Raw genomic sequence first — 20248 nt, 5'->3', positions numbered from 1 at the left:
GGAGCAGTCACTAGAACCCAGGACCTCTCAAGCTAATTGCAGCCATGTCCTCAAAGCCTGGTGCTCCAGTTGAACACAGTCACTGCAGACCCAAGCCCTACCATGGGCCAGGAAGATCACAGTTGGCAGATGCTGGGATAGAGCAGGACCCGAGGTGATGGTAGCCTTGGAGCTCAGGCTGGTAACATGAGCAGGATGCAAAGGAACAGGAAGGGGAAGCAAATGGTTATGGAGCCCTTACCCTGTGCCAGGCACCCCAGGGGCCCTTGACTGGCACAACTCATCATCCATTCTTCATCCATTCACTGTTCATTCAGCTAATGCTCCCCCAGTGCCCACTCTGTGTCAGTCAGTAGGCGTCGGGGATAATGGGTGGTGGGGACAGCATAGTCCATTATTTCCAAGGGCTCGTGATTTAGTGGGGAGACAGGAGGTCTGGGTTCCTGCCTGGCTCTGCCACAGATTCACCTGAGACTTCCAGTATCTCCATTTCCACACTTGTCTAGAGGGTGAGGAATCAAACAAGGCAGTGGACACACAGGCAGCTAGCCAGTTATAAGCACCACTCACTTCAAAGTGTCATGTCAAGGGAGGCCCCTTGTGGAGGTAAGCTGACCACAACATAAGAAGAACATGGAGACACTCCCCAGGGACTGTATTTAGGAGAAGTCCTCTTCATCAGGGTGGGAGCATCTAAGAGAGTAAGCCAGGGCGCCAGCCTCAAGTGAAGCGCAACATACACATGCCTTAGGGTTTCACTGCCCGCACAGCCAGAGCCCAGCTGTCACATGTTTGATTGATGAAATAACTACATAACTGCATTTTCTGAAGCAAAACCAACCAGGTGTTCTGGTGCCAAGTAGACAGGATTCTAAGGGATTCAATGAATGGCAAGTAATAGTACCTATCTCACAGGATTTTGGGAGGAGTTAAAGGAGTTAATATATGTATTTGCTGCAGAATTCTCTAGAGCCAGAGAATGTGGAAGTGGTTACGGGAAATAGAGATTAGAGGAAGGCAAGCTCATAGTCATCCCTTAAAACCCTGCCCTGGCATCCTCTCCCCTGTGAATCCTCCCTGAGCAATGCAGTTTCAGTTTCTTCACTGCATGTCTCACTCCGTACTCTGATTGTCCTTTCTTTTCTCTAAGCTTTCCACTCCCTGAACCCAGGGACTCTGATTTTTCCCTCAAGCAGCACTGGTTTCCCTGAACTGAACTGGCTAAAGCTAGAAAGAAGAATGGCTTTGATATGTTGAAACTGTTGCCATCTACTCCTATTTTCCACTCATTCATTCATTCAAAAGTCTTCGAGCTCCAATTTACGTCTTTATTTAGTTTTTGTCTTTTTTAGACAAATTTGATTGATTATAATTCTGTCTTTAATTTGGGAAATACAGGAAGGGAATGAATGGACTGTGACAATGATGATGTATTAGGATGATGAAATCAAGGGTGGTCCCCCCCATTTTCGACTCTTCCCTGCCACATTTGTGATTTTACTTTTAGAATGGAACAGTTCATACCATATAGGAACACTGTATTTGAGGCACTAAAATAAATGGAATTATAATAAAGTATAAAGAAATGAAAATGTAATTTCTGTTGTAAGAAAGGATTTTTATCCCTATAGAAAATAGTTCTACCTGCCCCGTTCTACCATCGCTTACTTAGAGCTGAAGTGTGAGACGTAAGTGGCACCAACATCTGAGAGGTCTCTCTGTGCCAACAACTTTCTTCCTCTCCAGCAACCTCAAGCTGAGTGTTTCAGGGATCTGTTTGGAACACTGGCATCACCCAGCATCACTGACCTTCTGTAACCTGGGCACTTTCCAGTGTGTTCCATATTGTCAATATTCCTCAGCTTCCTGGACTCCTGCCACAAACTGGAAAACTGAGAGGCTGGACAGGAATTAACGGGAGTGCTCCCTGCAGAGAGAAAAAAAAATCCCCGAGATGCTGAGGCAGTGTGGCTTAGCTCATAAAACCTGGCTCCATGGTGACTCCTTTATTGGATCCACCACCCAGCTGACGAGCCACTATCTTGGACCCTGGACCAGGAAGAGGTGAGTTTACTGAGGATGCACCACACAGAGTGATGTAACAGCAGGGTTAAGTCACCCATAGGCCCGGAGACCCAGTCATAAAATAGCTAACTGTATACCCAGCCGGGGACACTCCCTTTGGAAACAAAAAAAAAAAAAAGAGAGAGAGAGAGAGAGATTTTTATGCAAAAACAGCTCCCTGGATGACAAGGGGTGGGTATAAATATTTAGCTGCTGGTGTAATGTAACTTTAGAGCGAGTTGAAGACTGAGGCTCTCTGGCTCCAGGGAACTCCGTGTCGCTGGTTTGAAACCTCTCAGTCACCCCTGGTGAGGGGACCGGGCAGTTATTGGCGATTCTGAAGTTCTCAAGGTGCAGATCCCCACAAGTGTGCTTGTCTGTACCCTGCAGAGGCAGCACGGCCAGCTGTGAGGTGAGTTGTCTTCATTTCTGGGGAAGCTGCTGTTTTGAGAGGGCTTTGCTTCTTCCTGTTTGGGGACGTTCAGAAAACTGTGGGACTTTTCTGCCTACAGAGATAAACTGGTGGAAAATCTAAGAAATGCCAACATGAGATTTGGTCATTTGAACTGGGCATCTTGTTCAGATTTTTTTTTCCTGCAAAATTTGCTGTGGTTGCTACATTTCAAAGAAAAATTTTTGGAAAGTGGAGAGTAATCTGCCGAGAATTTTTTTTTTTTTTTACATTGACCATGATCTCCAGTCCTTATAACATATACATTTCCCCTCCCAAATAAATTATGTTAAGGTGGATATTATTAAGCCCATTGTATGGGTGAAGAAATGAGTCTCATTTAAATAACTTGACCCAGGTCATGGAACTAGGAGAGCCCAGATTTGAAGCCAGGTGTGTGGTGAGCCCCTAAGATTCTTACATGGGCGACATCACCACACTGGCTCCCAATGCAAAGGCTTTTCCTGCTGGGGAGGTACACTGTGGGCAAGCCTGGATCAGACCAGGGCCTCCACTTTCATCTCCTTTTTTGGTCTTTTTTAAAGGCAGGTTCCCCAAATATTGAGAGTTGAGTGCATTTTTCTGACAAAAAATTATCCCTCCCCCATAATAAAAGAAAAAAGGAACAGGTGGCAGCGTTGACAACAATTGCAAAATCTTAACAGAAAGACAGCTACAATGTACCTGCATTCCCCAGTGACAGGCGGAAAATGATTGCTAATCAGAGCTGTTAGAAACAGTCCTGTGGGGCCAGGCAGAGGTGCCGCCGCTGTTTCAGGGACCGGCAGGCTCCTCCCCACCTTGCCTCAGGCCATCAGTGAAGATCTTCCGGTAGGTGGGCCAACAGGTCCCATTCAGGAGGCTCACAGGGGATGTGCTTGGTCCTTGTTGAGCCACGAGTCCAGTGGTTTTCCTTTAGGTGGTTGTGTGGCTTTGTAGATTGAAAGTCTATGTCTATGGGAGCTCCAAATGCAACCCTAAAATAGGAACGGAGGTTGCAAGGCATTGACCAAGTGGCTGTTCAGGATTTCTGTTAGCTTTTGTACTGACTCTTCAGTCAACTAACCACACTGAGAAGGCCCGGCTCTTAAACTCTTCCTCAGCCTTCCATCACAGCCTCCTTCTCCTTCCTCAGCCCACAGAGAAGAACTTCTGAGTTTAAACCCAGAGAAGTGACGTGCTTTGCAAAACCACAGAGATGGCCTGTCCCTGGAAGTTTCTGTTCAGGACCAAATCCAACCAATTTGATTTGACTGAGGAATTGGACATTAACAACAACGTGCAGAAAGCCTGCCAGGTTCCCTCCAGGTAAGCTTTTCCCTGCTGCCACCTCCTACTGTTCTCCTCTCGGCTCCCCTTCTAGGCTCTGCCCTGCATACTCAGAATTCTTCTCTGCTCCTGGCTTCTCACCGGAGGTCTGCAGTTGCCAGGTGCTCCTTGGATGTCCCTGTTGGAATTCGATGCAGTCATTGTTTATCCGCACCTCAGTGCACCTGAATGTGTGAAGAAGGCAGGCCCTGGGAAGAGAATACGGGAAGGGGATATAGAAGACCTGACTTGAGCATGGGAGGCAGTGGAGTCCAGTGGTTAGAACTGGGGTGGCATCCTGGCCGATGTCTGTTCTGATTTACCAGTGTGTATGCCTACCTGCTAGTTAGATATTTTGAATATCAACCTGGTGAGGAGTAGTACCGGGATGTTAGACAAACTGTACCCAAGCCCTTTGCTGGGCCGTCCTGGCTGACCCCGTGCAGTCTCTCATCATCTGTGTGACCTAGGGCAAGAGAACCTCTCTGAACCTCAGATGCTCTCACCTGCACTATGGGGACACCACGGTGACCCATCTTGTAGCATTTTGAGGATGAGCGTTTTGAGAGTATGCATGCAGAACAGTTAGCAGCGTGCCCATAGATAGCAGGCACTCAATAAAAGGGAGGGTTTATTATCACTTACTGAGCACTGGCTCTGGGCCAGGGGATACAGGGCACTTCACAGGTACTGCCACTCAACTGACCTCTACTGGGGCTCAGTGAGGTACAAACAATTGTCTCATTTTACAGATGAGGAAATAGAAACTCTAAGCGTCACATAGCTGGTGATTAGAGTTGGACTTTGAACCCTGCCCATTACCCACCACCTTCCCCCACCCCAACCCTACAGGAGAAGAAAGCCTGAGGCAGAGCTGAGAGACTTGGTCGGCCAATCTATCAATGAGGGGACGGGCTTCTGTTGCTCAGAGATGGCCTCTGACTTGAGGTTGAGGCTTGCTTCTTCAAGTGGAAAGACAAGTCAACGTGCTAAAGCATGAAAGCTGGAATCAAACCAAAGCCACACAGGGTGGCCACACAGCCTCCCAGCGTCACAGCCCCAGAGGAACCCTTGCCACTGACGACAGTGGGCAGGGCGCCCCCTGCAGGCAGGCAGCATGGCAATCCACAAAAGCAGTGTGAATAGAGTAAGGCTTGGGGAGACCCAGGTGGCTTTACCACTTAACAGCCCTGTGACCCTGGCCTAGAATTGCAGCTTCCTCATCCATAAGAAGGGGGTCGGAAGGCCTATTTTCTGGGGTTGTGGTAGGAGATTATGTGTTTTCACACATGAACAACTGTGCCATGTGCCCGACAGGGAGACGGAGCTCAGTAAACGGCATCTGTTGCCGCTGTCAGCGTTGTTACTGCTGTTGGTGGCAGGACAAGGTTGAGCAGCATCAGACTCCCCTTTAAGAGCATCACAGAGGGGAGACAGCCCGGCGTGGACTTGGGAGAGTGAGTAGAATCTGAGGAGGTGAAGAGAAGTGGAGACATTCCAGGAAGGGGGCAGAGTGGGCAAAGACTCAGAAACAGAAGCCAGCCTGACTGTGCTTGGGTAGGGGTGAGGGGCTGGGATAGGAGATGCCAGTCCGGATCATGGAGGCCTGAAAGCCGAGGTGAAGATCTGGACTTGCTCTGTTTGGCAGCAGGGAGCCATAGTAGATTGTTGAGCAAGATCATCCAGGTAGAGTGTGTGGGCTGAACCAGAGGAGAGAACACTGGAAACCAGGCAGTCTGGGCTGTGATGGCCAAGGTGGCCAAGAGATCAAAGGATGAAAATGCAGGGTAGGATAACCACTAGACGTCCTCCTGGCACCCCAGACTCAAATGCTGCATCGCTTCTCCCAGGATCACAAGAGGGCCTGAACCCTGAGATTCTGCTTCGACTCTTCTTGGTCATACTTTCCTTCTCTTCACCTCATGGCTGCAGCCCCTGCCAGCTGGCCACCCCCAACTGCAGCCTTCACACTGGCTCTGACCTCTTTCGCTCCAACTTGACTTCTAGCAAGTCATGCGTCTGCTCTAGAGTCTGCAGTGGCTCTCCATTGCCTGTTACCACACTGAGGCTTGACTACAGGGTTCTGTAGGATCAGCTTCCCCAGACAGAGGGTCTATCTCACCTGACCAGCCTGCCTTCCTCAATTTTCCAGTGTCTGTACACAGCACATTCCTCCCCTGATTCATCCAGACCCAGTCTATCCCCTATCTTTTGAGATCATCCTGAATCCCCTCTCCCCCTCTAGCCTTTACAGTGTGGCCTACAGCCTGTAGCCCTGAATTCCAGACCCTCTAATAGCACTGACTTGTGATTTGGGGCCATTCAGACCTGGGTTGTAGATTGACCTGAGGCAAACCAGCTGACTTACCCCATCTTTTTAAGCTAGGCTGGTAGAAATTTCAAATCAGATATCAGAGATAATAGAGAGAAAAATAGCACACATTAATTCATTTAACCCTTCCAGCAATCAGTGAGGAAGGAGCTTTGTTTATCCTCCTGCTGTAGCAATGAAGACACTGAAGGCTACAAAGTTAAAGTAATTTTTAAGATCTCACAGTTTGCAAATGACAGAGCTAGGAGTCAAGCCCCAGCAGTCTGGCTAAGGACCACTACCCTGCCTGCCCTGCTTTTGGTCCTGGGCATGTTCCAGTCCATTAACAATGATTTGCTGAGGGCTACCCCTCTGGCACTGAGGGTGGGGGGGTCGTGGAGATATCAGTGAAGCCCTTCTGTCTACCAATTAAGTAAATAATAAATTGAGCCGCTTATTAATTGAAAACCCAGCAGCTAAAAAGAACAGATACTGTTTATAAAGTCCTTATTACTGTATCAGTAATGAGGCAGGAACTATGATTAGCCTTATTTTACAAGGTTGAGTGACTTAACTAAATCAACATCCGGAAAGTGGTAGAGCTGAGGTTTGAACCAAGTCTAAACTTATAACCTCTACATTCTACGGTCTCTCCCTGAAGGCCTGCTATGTGGTGGGCTGAGAAAGGGACAGAGAAAAGAGACACAATTCCTGCTGTCAGGGAGGGAATGGGGGAAAATGATGTCTTCCTCACTGGTTTAGGGAGGAGTACACAAAGATTGGGATGTTAAAGAGCTTTATAAATTGGAGTGGGGTGGGGTGGAACAGAGAGGTAGACATGAAGTTATAGGAGAATTAGGGGTCACTGGGATCTATTCTGAGGATACTGCGGTGGTGGGGGGGCTGGCTTGGCTGTAGAGTGGGAATAAGTGGGTGGGAGAAGGCTTTAGGGAGGAGGTAGGTCCAGCTGGACTGCACCTACAGTAGGGGTCGGGGGTGGGCAGGGAGGATGCTACTGGAAGAGGAAGCAACAGTACAAAGGGGATTTTATCCTGAAAGCAGCAGAAGCCAATTAATATGTTTTGATTTTGAAAAAGTAATTTTAAAATCCATCAGGTGTAATAAGACCAAGAATATTATATGTGAGTAATAGTTCTATATGTTATGTAAACAAATGATTAAGAAGTGAACATAGGGTGTTTGTATGTTTTTGAGACAAAGGCAAAAGTTGGAAACATCTAGGTGCAGATAAATGAAATCCAGGACAAAGTTAAGCTGGGTTGCAACTGACTCAGAATAAATATGTACCCTCTTTCATTCCACTTTAATTTGGGTTTAGGATTAAATACGCTGAAATAGGTCCAGGACGGCTTCCTGTACTTGGAGGTTGAGAGCTGCTGCCCTGTCCCTGTCTGGACCCTGAGAGTTACCCTGCTCCCAGTGTAAGAAGCAACATACAGATGGAGCAAGGTCGGGGGCCCTGTACCTTCCAGGTAGTAAGGACCAGGAGCCTGGAAGGGACCTGAAGGGGCTCCTGGTCCAACTGCTTCCTTCCCTATGTCTCCCACTAAAATTCACCCCCCAGCTCTATGGGGATTTTTAAGCTTCTTTCCTAGAATCACACTGAACATGAAGGAAAGAAAGCACTTCTTGTGGCAGCCCTGTAAGGTAAGAGAACTTGGGCAGTGGCCCTGGGCGGCTGTGTGGCCTTGGGTAAGATCCTTAACTTCTCTGAGCCTCTGTCTACTTTCTCAGTCAAGTAAGGATGACAATATAGAATTGCCTTTTCTCACTGGATTCAGTAAGAGGTAGATGAAATTACAGAGAGGAAAATTTGCTTTGTAAACTAGAAAGCACTGTACAATGGGAGCTATTATTACGATCACTATTTCATGAGGAATAGCAAAACCAAGCCTGGCCAGACTTGCCCCGGGGCAGCCCAGAGACAGTCCAGTGGCAGACTTCCCTGCGGAAGCCCGCTGCAGCGGAGGCGCAGGGCGAGGGGTCGAGGCGACTGCCTGCGGAGCGGACTCTCTGGCCCAGGGCCAGGCGCTGGGTGAAGCCGAGTCGGGGCGCTTCGCGGAGTTGGCGGCTTCTCCGGCTCGCTCCGCCCCGGGACGGGCGGGCGCTTGCGGGGTCCGGCGACGATAAAGGGGCTGGCGCGGCGCGGTGAGGGGCGCCCTTGGAGCTGCGCCCACGCCGGGGCCATGCGCGAGGGGCTGGGCGCGGCGTGCGAGGCCGCCCGGCCCCGGCTCTGCCGGCTCCTCCGCAGGATCCTCCGGCCGCAGCCCGCCTGCGGCCCCCGCCGAGCCAGGTACTCCGCCGGGCCGGGTCGCTCTGGGAGGGAGGCGCGTGGCGCCGCGCGCGGCCCCGGCTCAAACCTCTGCGGCAGGGCATTGACCCTCTGTGAGCTTCAGTTTTCCAGGAAAATATGAGGATTGGGATATTCGCTCTGTAGGAGTCCGATGAGGACTTACTAAAAGGGTTTTCCTCTTTAGTACATATATGAGGTTGCAACTCAGTAGCCACAAAGACCCAGAGTAGCCCCACATGCACCCTCGAGAGGCGTCTATGCCGGCTGGAGTAGGAACTGTGGATGTTTCAGCACTTGGGAACTTTCTAGATTTTTCAGCACTGGGGCTACAACACCCTTTAGGACAGATATGGTTAAGAGAGCAAAGAGGTTGTTGTTTTACAAATAAGATCCATTTCCCAGAGCGCCTCCTCACCACCTACCTTTGGTGTTTGGAGAGGTGGGCTGGTGGGGAGGAGTAGGAACCAAAGGGGAGTCAGTCCCCAAGCAAGCCACAGGCTCAAGCGCTTGTGGATAGTCCTGGGTCTAAACAAGGGCCACACCCCAGCTCTCATTTTGGCGGCAGGTCCTTAAGTGTCCTCCGTTGCCAGGAAGGGCCAAGCAGGACCAAGCACAGCTGTGGGTTTAGCCAAATTGCACATATCTGAATGGACAATGCAATAATTTGGCAATGAGTATCCAGATCCTTACACTCACCGGTTTCTGGGGACCCTATCTCCCGGCATCTAGCCCAAAGAAATCCACTAACTGGGAGAGAGAAAGGTGAATGTGCATGGTTTTGTTTATTCGTTTTTCAAATTAAAAGAAATTTCCAATCATGAAAGGAATTTATGGTCACAGTAAAAAGGTGGAAAATGCAGAAAGGTATAAAGAAAAATTCAAATTATTCATGATCTTATCACTTAATACTAGTCACTATTAACATGTACTGGCATTTCCCCCAGGTGTTTTTCGGTGCTTGTGTGTATAAACACACACACACAAATGCACATACACACACATACAAATGCACATACACAGAGAGCCAGCAGCAGTTTCAGGCATTATTTGTAATAGTGGAGAAACTGGACACAAATCTAAATAATCAGCCACAGGTGGTGGGGTCAGGCTCACTGTGGTCCATCTGTATAGTGGATTTTCACGTAGCTTTTTAATATCTGGGGACAATAGGTTAAATGTACAAAGATACTGTTTCTCAGTCTAAAAGTTACTGTGGACCAATAAACTTCTCAAATTCTCTAGTTCTAGACCAGAAGTAAATGAGAGGAAATAATAAGCAAGGTGGGGCTTGGGGGTGAGGGGTATTGGTAAAAGGCTGAGAAGAGCAGTAAGGCATTGTCTCCCTGAGGACCCCAGCCTCAAAGCATCTTCTCATTTAAGCAGCCCCATGCTGCCTACTCAGCCATGGCTTCCCTGTTCCAAATGTCCAGATTACCTTATGGTTGGCTTCTGGTGGGGCACATCTCCACACCAGTGGGGTGATGACAGCCTGTCACATGGAGGGTGCTTTAAAGGGCTGCTGAATCATGGATTCAGATAGAAGCTGCCTCCTTTTTCTTTTCTTTTCTTTTCTTTTTTTAAATAGAAGTATAGTTGATGTACAATGTGATAGTTTCTGGTGTACAGCCTAATGATTCAGCTATATATACATATGTGTGTGTATATATATGTATATACATATGTATATATATATTCTTTTTCAGATTCTTTTCCATTATAGATATAAGATATTGAATATACTTCCCTGTGCTGTACAGGAGGACCTTGTTGTTTATCTATTTTATATATAGTAGTATGTATCTGCTAATCCCAAGCTCCTAATTTATCCCTACCCTCTTTCCCCTTTGGTAACCATAGGTTTGTTTTCTATGCCCATGAATCTGTTTCTGTTTTGTAAATAAGTTCATTTATATCATTTTTTTAGATTCCACATATAAGTGATATCATATGCTATTTATCTTTCTCTGTCTGACTTACTTCACTTAGTATGATAATCTCTAGGTCCATCCATGTTGCTGCAAATGGCATTATTTCATTCTTTTTATGGCTGAATAATATTCCATTGGAAATTGCTTCCTGATACATAATTTCTCTTAAAGGGACACTACCTATTTATAGTTATAAATCATATCATGTGACTATACTATATATAATTAATTACATAATGCTAATATAGATAGTCATTACGTTTTCCAATAATAAAAGCAACCCATGCTCATTTGTCATTTTCTGACATCACAGACATATATAAGGTGAAAAATGAGGGACCTTTGTAGTACTTTCTAACCACCTTTCCCCTTGGATGTGTGCACACCTCAGAAAATACTGCAAAGAATGCAGAACACAAGGAACTTTTGTACTAAGGTGCCCCACAGTGTGATTTGCCCCAGGAGGAGGCGTGCGTGGGGAGTGACCACTGGAGGGGTGCTCACACAGCCTGTTCTCTGTAGCATTTGCCGGGAGAGCCAGCCTGAAATCCCAAACCAGAACCAACGTTTTCTGTGTTACTTCAGACTATTACAGCTTTATCCTCATCAAAGGACTGGCAAAATTCTTTTAAATCTGTTGTTTTCAAACAAATATAACCAATATATTTTTTCCTTTTAGTTTTTTTTTTTGGTGGGTGTGCTAATTAAGTTTATTTATTTATTTATTTTTAGAGGAGGTACTGGGAATTGAACCCAAGACCTTGTGCATGCTAAGCATGTGCTCTACCACTTGAGCTATACACTCCCCCTAACCAATATATTTTTTAAAGTGTCCTTATCTTCCAGAAATACTGAGATATTTATGGATGACATGACATCTCAGACCTGCTTTAAAATGATAATATGTCCTGGGAGAGTAATGTTGAAACAAATTGGTTGTGGGTTGATAACTGTTTAATTGGGTTGAACCTGGTTGAAGTGTCCACGGGGGTTTATTACACTCTTCTTGCTCCTTGTGTATGCTTGACATGTTCCATAGTAAAAATTTAGAATAAGTAAATAAACCAAGATAGATCAAGTGTTTTAAATGAAAAAGCGTAAGTCCCAAAGAGGGAGTGGGTGGTGGGCAGTCCTGTTGGCCTGGGAGGCCAGGGTTGAAGGAGCTATTCTCTGCCAACCCAGCCCCGCACCGTGTTTATACTTGGTGTTTGAGGGGGGCATCTTCACAGAGCTTCTGTGGGTCACCCTTTGGGCTGTTAGCTTTGGCTCAGCTACCCCCATGACTTTTTGGCTTTGTAGGGGGAAGGCAAGGGAAGAAGAGGAGGAGGGAGGAGACTGATAGTGGATCTGCTGACTCCCTCCCCCACCACATAGACTGGGAACCATAATATTCACTCCCACCCCTCAGACCTCAGTTTCCCCCTCCATCAAATGAGGGGCTGGCAGAGGAGCCTCTGAGGTTGCTCTCTGCCCTGATACTCCACCTCATGATAGCCATTTCCTTTTGCAGTCCAGTGACACAGGATGACCCCAAAAGTCACAGCCTCAGCAAGCACCGGGATGAGTCCCCCTGGCCCCTCACGGGGGCGGTAAAGGTCAGTGAGTCACTCGAGTGTGGGAAGCCCCTTCCTCCCTTGCCCAGGCAGATGCCAGCTGAGCATCCTGGTGGGAGCTGGGATCTGGGCAGTGAGTAGAGACCGGGGGGACACCGGTGGGGGTGAGGAAGAGCTTTGAGAGAGCAGAATGATCCCTGGTAATCAGGAGTGGTCACCCCCCTGCACTGGCACCGGGGAGACCTGCCTGTGTAGGCTGGCAGGCCTGGGTGAGAGCAGACCACTCAGGAAGCCAGGAGTAGGCCATTTGGAAATAATCCCAGACTCAGCAAGCTGAGCTTCTGGCCGCAGCCCCCAGGCTCTAGCCCACCGGTTCTGTCTTCCCTAAGTGCTTTGGACCTCAGCCTTCCAGAGAGGTGGGCAGAGAACTGTTTTCACATTCTTAAATGCCTTCGTGGAAGGCAGTGATACATTCTTCCTTGTTCTGATCTCTGTTCTCAACAGTAGTGGCTGTGACAGTTATCTCTGTCACATCTCTTAGTCCCTCCTGTTGCAGTTCCTCTGAGGGAGCACTTGGCAGGGTCTTGGATGAGGAGAGAAGTCTGGCCAGTGGCCCAGGCACCTGGAGCTCTTAGCAGGCACCGGCCCAGATGGCCAGGCTGCCGGGAAGGGAGGAGGAACATGGTCCGACACCCTGACCTGTGTGCCTATCCACAGCTCCCCACCCATCCAGAGCCCAAGCAGGGCCTGGGAGAGACCTGTGGAGTCCTGGGGTTGGAGGCATTTGGAAATCCCTGGGCTTTCTTCCTTCTTAGAAATCTCCAGAATCCCTGGTCAAGCTGGATGCATCCCTATGGGCCAGCCCACAGCATGTGAGGATCAAAAACTGGGGCAGCGGGATGACTTTCCACGACACACTTCACCAAAAAGCCAAACGGGTGAGAAGGCTGGGGTGGGTCTTGGGAGAACCACTTTTGTCCCAAGCCAGTGAAGCCATCAGGGACTTTAATGAATCAAACAGATGTTGCCCTGGGCAAACCAGACAGTCATCTGCTTGGGCAAAGGGTGGTGGGAACAGACTTGTTGCTCACAAATTATAGTAGGAAGTAAATGATGCTAACACCCTGTTAACCCACCCGTGGATGATGGATAACCCAGAGGAGAGATAAACGATTATAGGAGCAAATAAATTCTTTCTTAGAGAAACAGATTCCAGCCTTGTATCAGGGAGAATTTTCTAACAGAACTGCCCAAAACTGGACTGAACAACATTGTAAGGTAGTGAGCTCCCTGTCACTAGAAGGATTCAAGTGCTATTTGATAGGGGGAGATTGAAGAGGGGTTCAAACATCCAGTAAGTAGTTGGACCAAGTGACTTTGAAGTCTCCTTGTCTTCCCAGTTTCTTATTCTAACATTAGAATGCATTCTGCCTTTGTAAAGTGGGAAAGAATGGAAAATTTCAAGCCCATGAAAGCATAATCATTTCCTGTACCTTCCAGAAATGATCACTGTTAACCTTTGGGTGTACTTCCAATATTTTTTCTGTGCCATCCCCTGAATTGGGGATTTGCACCTTCTCAATTCATTTTGACTGAACAACAATAGTGTGTTCCCAGGAGTCATATCAGCCTCTTTAAATGAGAAGGTAGTTGAGATGTTCCCAGGAATCCAGCTGTTGCCTTTGCTCTGGGGCTGGGGCTGGCTGGGGAGCAGGGCCAGAGACTGAACCCAGGCTGGTGGGAGCAACCCCAGCTCACATCCACTGCAGTTCAACCAGGAGAGGAGAGGAGATATGGGTCAGGGAAAAGCCTGGTAGACTCCAAGGAGGAGGTGCCACAGGGATGGAGAGGGGCAGGGAGCTGGAGCAGACAGAGTGGACAGAAGTGGCCAGGAGAGCTGACCCTAGAGGAGGATGGCCATCAACGCCTGGGTCCAGGGACCACGCAGCCAGCCTCACCACTGCCTCTCTTTCCAGGATCTCGCTTGCAAGTCCAAGTCTTGCCTGGGAGCCGTCATGAACCCCAAAAGTTTGACCATAGGACCCAGGGACAAGCCTACCTCCCCAGATGAACTTCTACCTCAAGCTATCGAATTTGTCAACCAGTATTACAGCTCCTTCAAAGAGTAAGGCTCGATTCCTGCAGCATCGCTGCCTCCCCTTCCCCTGAGCTCTCCTTTCTCCTGCCACTTCTCTCTGACCTTAGACTCCTTTCCTTCCCAAATATGCAGTGGACCCAGGGTGAAAGCATAGTTTTCCAGGGAAAAGACCCTGGATAGGTTCACAAAACCATAAGACAAATAGGCATGGCAATAGTGGTTGAAAGCATAGGTTGGGGGCATAAACATTTGAGTTTGAGTCCTAGCTCCACCTGTAACCAGTCCTATATCTTTGGGAAATCTGTTTACCCTCTCTGTGCTTCAGCGCCCTCTTCAGTAAAGGTTAGGGGTGGTGGGTGATGATGGTTCATAAGATTGTTGTGAGAATTAAGCATGTTTGGAAGAGGGTCTTGGCACAACCTCACCTTGATTATGAATCGATGTGCAAAACCTCTTATTATGAAATGTCTGAGAAAGGACCTTTGAGACCACTGAGCCAAGCCCTCCACTGCCGAGTGTGAGCAGGGAAGCCCAGTGACAGCTAGAGTTTCATCCCAGCTAAAATTCAGGCCATTTGACTTGGAGGGAGCTCTCTGCACTGGACTCTGTGTTCCCAAGTTTCATGAAATACATGACTATTAATTTAAGCCCTTTTATATCTTTAAAATAAAAATGCACAAAGGGATTGTAAGACAGAATGGCCAAGGGAATGGATTTGCTGTTCTAGGGGCTGGGAGGAGCATGTGGCTTTTATGGTGCGGCCCCACGCGGCACTTCGCTGCATGAAGGACACGTGGGACTCCCCCACAGCGGAAAAGGGGCTCCTGGTGATGCCATGTCCCCTCTGCTCTGACCTGCAATGTCTGACCTTGAGTCCATGAAAGAGGCCTTATCATCTGGGGCCAATAGTCCTCAACTGTGGCTGCACAGCAGCCTCCATTAGGACCTTGCAAAATGCTGATGCCGGAGTCCCTGGGCCAAGGGTGTCAGGATCTTGGGAAGTGGAAGGGGGCGACATCTATGTTCTTTCCTCAGGCAGTCTAATGTGCACATGGGCTGAGAACCCATCAGGGGGTTGCTGCTGTGTGTGCTGTGTAAATAGAACCTTTACAGAAGTGCTCTGTCACTGAGAGGCCCAAGATCCTTGGGCTTTCGGTACAGTTGTTGACTAATGAGCCTTTCAGGGTCCAGGAATTTTCTTGATCAGCTTCACTGGGCCACTATATTGATGCTAACACTTACGGAGCACTAAGTACGTTCTGGGCCCTACCTCTTATGTAACTCTATGACACTGGTATCATTATCATCCTCCCCGCTTTACAGACAAGGAAACCAAAGCCCATGGAGGAGATGTAACTTGCTCAAAGTCGCACATTGTGAAGTCCCAGAGCTGGAATTTGAACCCAGGCAGTTTGGGCCAGAGCCCTTGCTTTTAATCTCAGTGTTCTAACATCCTGCTTTTTGACCCTGAAGGTTCCAACTCCCTGGGGGTCCTGTTGGTGTTTGGAAAGCAGTTGGGTGGGTGTTAGCCTGGGGAAGCTACCAGGCTGCTCTTGGTGGCTAGTCAAACCCATTTGCCTCTCACAGAGGGAAGCTCCATTTCTCACAGTCACAAATCCGTGCCTTGGACCACCCCCTACCCCAAGAGATCCTGGGAATGTGTGAATGACATATGACAGCCCATCCCCACAATTACACTAGCAGCCATAGATGCAGACAGCTGGGCCAGTTCAGTCTTCCGTGAGTGAAGGATTGTATAGTTAGAAATTATAACTTGCTGAATGGTCTTTTCAAAGCCAGTTCACTGATGCCAAAGGCCACTCCCTTTTTTTCAGAACTAATAGGCATCTTAGCATTTTTAATGCCTCAGAAATGTGACTATTTAAAAACAATGGTAAAATAGGAAACTCTAAAGGAATTGGGTGAAAATGTACATAGTCACATGGTAACAGTACCAAGTATGTTTGAAGCATCAATTTTCTGGTGATTACTCTTGTTTTCATGCTTTGATGCAGAGCAGGGAATCTTGCTGGAAGCTTTGTTTGGGGAGGAAGGGCTTCCGGGATACGGGGCAGCATCGACCTCACCCAGCAAGTCCTTATGCCAGGAGTGTCCTTGAAGATAAATAGCGCCAAGTGTTTTGTCTTTGAGCTTTTTTCTTTAATCAAAGAAGAGTTGTCGAGACACTCTTCATCCACAGAAAGGCCATTTTGTTGTGAGTTGTCCACTCTCCTTAATCAGGAGTTCATTCCTTAAATAGTTTTGTTTGTGGCTATTTCAAACATCTTTGGTGCTGATTGGAATCTCAAGGTTGCTGTGTGTGTGTGTGTGTGTGTGTGTGTGTGTGTGTGTGTGTCAGGGAGAGGAAGGCAAGAGCCAGTTCAGAAATCTCACGTGGGATTGCTGGCCAAGTCGTGAGGAGGTTGAGAAACAGCTCATGGGAAAAAAAACCTGTGACGTGAGACCGCACTGTGGAGGGCTCCTCCCTGAGCAGGCCCCAGGGCCCTGCAGGTTGAGTCCTGAGAGCCAGTCCCTATCTGAGCCTGACCTGGGAAGCATGCGCTGGCCCTTGACATCTCTGGGCTTGCAGTTTCCCCCTAGGGTGGAAGGTAGAAGGTTAAGAGCCTGGACTTGGCATTAGGGCTCTCTGAGTCTGAGTCCTGAGTTTGATCTTTATCACACTTACGTTCCCTGGCCGATACTTAACCTCTTGGGTATAGCAGACTAGAACAGGACACGAAAGTGCCTCCCTCATAAACTCAGTGGGACCCTGACTGTGGGTGGCTTTGCCCAGTGCCTGGCTCACAGTGAGTACTAGCTGCCGCGGGGGAGACTGACTCCTCTTAACCAAGAGAAGGTGGGCACGCCCTCCCCTGGCTGGGAGGCAGGACAGGGCTGAGGCTTGGTGGATGCTGCTCTGGGTCTTGCAAGTGTCAGAGAAGCATTGCAGGGCGCAGTGTAAGAACGAACATATGGGCTTCCTGTTCAAAAATGATTAAGAATTTGAGACGGTGACAGCAAAGCCTTAAATCCAGCATGGGACCCTTCTGAGCTCAGGGCCTTGGTCACACCCCCAGGAAGATGGCCCTGGAGGGAACAGTCTCCCTGAAAGACTTCTTGCCTTCCTGGTGTCCTCGTTCAGTTCCTGCTTCTGTGGATTGAATCAGTCTCCGTTTAAGCCCATCTCACTGTTGACCTTCCTGATGCCTTCCTGTCCCCTAGGGCAAAAATAGATGAACATCTGGCCAGGGTGGAAGCGGTAACAAAGGAGATAGAAACAACAGGAACCTACCAGCTGACAGGAGATGAGCTCATCTTTGCCACCAAGCAGGCCTGGCGCAACGCCCCCCGCTGCATCGGCAGGATCCAGTGGTCCAACCTGCAGGTGGGCTTCCTAAGACTGAGCAGGAGCAGAAGCCGGGAAGCGGGCGGGCCCTGAGCAGGTGGCTCCCAACAGCCGAGCTGAGCTGAGCTCAGGGCTACCTGGGTTCTCCCTGACCATGAGATGGGGGCTCACAGCCGTGCCAACCCCATCGTCTCCCCCGCCCCCACTGGAGTCTAGAATCCAATCTCCGTGCCAGGGTTTCTAGCTGATCTTTCTTTCTTGTGTTAAATTTGGGAGACTAAACGCCAACGTAAAACCGAGTGACCTTGCTGTGATTATTGCTCATGCCTTGGGTGTTTACCTTGACTGAATTCTTGACTTTAGGAAAACATTGTCTTTCTCCTAGTCTCCTAAGCCATCTTTACATTTATTACTAAATAATATTAAAAGTAGTTGCACAGATAAATCAATGAGAAATGCCAATAAAACCAGCTCTGGCTGAAATAAAATGTGCTGGAGACCATATTTAAAAGGTGTAAAGCAACTACTGTGGGAATCCTGTTACATGGTGATTGAAAATCAGGTTTTCTTAGGGTTTGGGTTCTGATAGGGTCTTCCAAGTGGGGTTGCCTGGACTCCCCTAGAACAGGAGAAAGGATGAAGGGGCAGAGAGGAGGTGCACTCCTCTGCAGGGTGTTCAGGTGGTGGGGGTTTGGACCACTCCCTCAGTTCCTCGTGACTTAGCTCCCGAGCAACCCTGAGGTCTCTGTCCTGACGGGCACGGTCTGGGTGGGCTGTGTGCAGGTCTTCGACGCCCGGAGCTGTTCCACTGCCCAGGAAATGTTCGAGCACATCTGCAGACACCTGCGTTACTCCACCAACAACGGCAACATCAGGTGGGTGTGCCTTTTCCCAGGCTGTGGCTGGGGCCCGTCCTGCCCCCCAAGTCTGAGCCAAAGCATGCAGATGGGCCTCAGCTCCAGGAGAAACCAGGGAGAAAGAAAGGAGAAAGACTCAGGCTTCTTCAGGGGGCCCTCTCAGTGAGCCTTGCCTCCATGAGTGAGCTTAGTGCCTCATCAGTGGCCCATTTCCTTGGTTTCCTTCTGACTTGAGGCCATTTGGAGCCGGTGGGGGGATCTTTAAGAAGCAACTTCTACACTGTTCAAGGTTGGGGCTCCCCACCTTGTAGAGGGGATGAGAAGTTGGTTTTGCAGTGGATGGCTCCAGTGTGGTGGTTTTCTTAGAGGTGGGGGAGTCCCTGCTCATCAGTACCCACCCCCGCCTTTCCTTCCCCTTCCCCCAGCCAAGGAGGTCAGGGTCAGCTCGTCTGATCATTCATTTATTTTTCTGCTCCGCAAACACCCAGCGCCTACCCTATGGGGACCCAGCACAGGGCTAGGTGTAGGGGTGGGATGGGGGGTGCAGAAGTGACTAAGACCCTAAGACGCTGCTCCGCCAACTATGAACCTATGCCTTGCACTCAACAAGCACAGATTAACTTGATGTTAAAGAGAAATATGGTGCAGATAAAGAAAGGGCTGGGGCAGTGAACCCCTGAGGGAGGGCTCCCTGGAGGAGGCAGTCCCTGTGCTGGTCTGGAAGGAGGGGAAGGAGGTGCAGAGAGAAGAAGGAAGGAGAGGGTATGTCAGGAAGTGGGCAGGTTCCACAGAGGCTGGCTAGCGCTTGGTGTGTCGGGGAGCTGCAGGGGTTTGGTTCAGTTAGCTAAGGTGCAGCAGACTGGGGAGTGGGAAGACAAGAGGGGGAGGGGGACCCATGTGGGATGGCTGGAAGCCCCCACCAAAACCAGGTGGTCAACAGCACTGTCCTTGTCTTGGGGAAGGTCGGCCATCACCGTGTTTCCCCAGCGGAGCGATGGGAAGCACGACTTCCGAGTCTGGAATGCTCAGCTCATCCGGTATGCCGGCTACCAGATGCCTGATGGCACCATCAGGGGGGACCCTGCCTCCGTGGAGTTCACCCAGGTACCAGATCCAGCCTTGGTGGGTGAGAGTGGAGCCCAGAGGGGTCAAAGAACCTGGGTCTGCAGACTCACAGGGCTTGTCTTGCCTCCAGCTGTGCATCAACCTAGGCTGGAAGCCTAAGTACGGCCGCTTCGATGTGGTGCCTCTGGTCCTGCAGGCTAATGGCCGCGACCCTGAGCTCTTCGAAATCCCACCTGACCTTGTGCTCGAGGTGCCCATGGAACATCCCAAGTAAGCAGGTTGAGGGTGCTAGGGGTGTGAGTTCACGTGCATGCTCCCTTCTTTCCTAAGTAAGACCTCAGCCTTCGGGCGCCTCCCTGCACCTCCCCTGAAGGCCAGCCAGCAGCAGGTGAGACCCAGAAGAGCTGGTGTTCAAGGCCCACCTTGTCACCCTTGTCTAGCAAGTCTGTACTTGTATCTTGGGCCTCAGACTTGTAAAGAGATGCTGACGGTGAGAGGGAAGCAGAGGTTTAGACAGATGGGGTTCTATGAGCTTGGAAGACAGTGATCTCAGGAGAGGAACCCTTGGAAGGCTCTGAGATTCTCACAATGAGCAGCCCAGGCCTCCTTGTCCTTCCTGCCAACTCTCTCAGCTGTCCCTCTGCTGACTGTGGTGACAGTATAGGCCTACAGTGACTTCAAAAGCTCATCTGGTTCAGTCCTTGCTCCAGGCAGCTCTCATAACAAAAATACCTCCATACATTGAGACTCACTATGTAGCAGGCATTTGGCTGGGCACTTCTTTTTGCCCCTTGAATATACTGAACTCAGTCCTACCTCAGGGCCTTTGCACTTGCTGTTCCCTCTGCCCGACATGCTCTTTCCTCAGAATTTTGTAGGGTTCATTTCTTCTTGCCAGTGAGGTATTTCCTGACTGTTACCTGCTCTGAGAAGCCTCTTCTGAACACCCAGTC

The 20248-nt window shown here is 49.2% G+C and overlaps 1 protein-coding gene across 2 annotated transcripts in view; it reads left to right on the top strand.

Annotated features, from left to right (window-relative positions):
- Positions 1 to 2300: 2300 nt before the first annotated feature.
- NOS2 (nitric oxide synthase 2) overlaps positions 2301 to 20248 on the top strand; it is a 37427-nt gene continuing 19479 nt past the window's right edge. The window contains exons 1-9 of one of the 2 annotated variants that reach the window (XM_010958294.3): positions 2301 to 2476; positions 3651 to 3823; positions 11887 to 11971; positions 12745 to 12867; positions 13906 to 14054; positions 17250 to 17412; positions 18157 to 18248; positions 19193 to 19334; positions 19426 to 19565. In XM_010958294.3, coding sequence (XP_010956596.1) covers positions 3714 to 3823; positions 11887 to 11971; positions 12745 to 12867; positions 13906 to 14054; positions 17250 to 17412; positions 18157 to 18248; positions 19193 to 19334; positions 19426 to 19565 — 1004 coding nt within the window. In that variant the 5' untranslated portion in view covers positions 2301 to 2476; positions 3651 to 3713. Of the gene's footprint in view, positions 2477 to 3650; positions 3824 to 8120; positions 8449 to 11886; positions 11972 to 12744; positions 12868 to 13905; positions 14055 to 17249; positions 17413 to 18156; positions 18249 to 19192; positions 19335 to 19425; positions 19566 to 20248 lie in introns of those variants that run through there. The other variant, XM_045519053.2, reaches the window with a different exon arrangement.

Source organism: Camelus bactrianus, chromosome 16 (assembly GCF_048773025.1).
Source record: "Camelus bactrianus isolate YW-2024 breed Bactrian camel chromosome 16, ASM4877302v1, whole genome shotgun sequence".
NCBI lineage: Eukaryota > Metazoa > Chordata > Mammalia > Artiodactyla > Camelidae > Camelus > Camelus bactrianus.
This window is presented reverse-complemented; position numbering and strand designations above follow the sequence as displayed.